The 792-nt window shown below is 49.9% G+C and overlaps 1 protein-coding gene across 1 annotated transcript in view; it reads left to right on the forward strand.

The window, feature by feature from the left end:
- Positions 1-792, forward strand: part of LOC101571004 (calretinin-like) — a 6,401-nt gene continuing 5,609 nt past the window's right edge. Inside the window, exons 1-2 of the mRNA XM_004626753.1 lie at positions 1-543; positions 628-789. Of these exons, the coding sequence (XP_004626810.1) occupies positions 1-543; positions 628-789 (705 nt within the window). The remainder of the gene's footprint in view (positions 544-627; positions 790-792) is intronic.

Below are 792 nucleotides of genomic sequence, written 5' to 3' on the forward strand. Positions count from 1 at the left end.
ATGGCTGGCCCGCAGCAGCAGCCCCCTTACCTGCACCTGGCAGAGCTGACGGCGTCCCAGTTCCTGGAAATCTGGAAGCACTTTGACGCAGACGGCAATGGGTACATAGAAGGTAAAGAGCTGGAAAACTTTTTCCAAGAATTGGAGAAGGCAAGAAAAGGCTCTGGCATGGTGTCAAAGAGTGACAACCTTGGGGAGAAGATGAAAGAGTTCATGCAGAAGTATGACAAGAACTCAGATGGGAAGATCGAGATGGCAGAGCTGGCGCAGATCCTGCCAACAGAGGAGAACTTCCTCCTGTGCTTCCGGCAGCATGTGGGCTCCAGCGCAGAGTTCATGGAGGCTTGGCGGAAGTATGACACAGACCGAAGTGACTACATTGAAGCCAATGAGCTCAAGGGATTCCTGTCTGATCTGCTGAAGAAGGCCAACCGGCCATATGATGAGCCTAAACTCCAGGAATATACCCAAACCATACTGCGCATGTTTGACTTAAACGGGGATGGCAAATTGGGCCTCTCAGAGATGTCTCGACTCTTGCCGGTACAGGAAAACTTCCTGCTTAAATTTCAGGGCATGAAGTTGACCTCAGAGGAGTTCAATGCCATCTTTACATTTTATGACAAGGAGGGAAGTGGCTACATTGATGAGAATGAACTGGATGCGCTGTTGAAGGATCTCTATGAGAAGAACAAGAAGGAAATGAATATCCAGCAGCTCACCAACTACAGAAAGAGTGTCATGTCCTTGGCTGAGGCAGGCAAGCTCTACCGGAAGGACCTGGAGATCGTG

The sequence above is a fragment of the Octodon degus genome, unplaced genomic scaffold (assembly GCF_000260255.1).
Source record: "Octodon degus isolate 3935 unplaced genomic scaffold, OctDeg1.0 scaffold00016, whole genome shotgun sequence".
NCBI lineage: Eukaryota > Metazoa > Chordata > Mammalia > Rodentia > Octodontidae > Octodon > Octodon degus.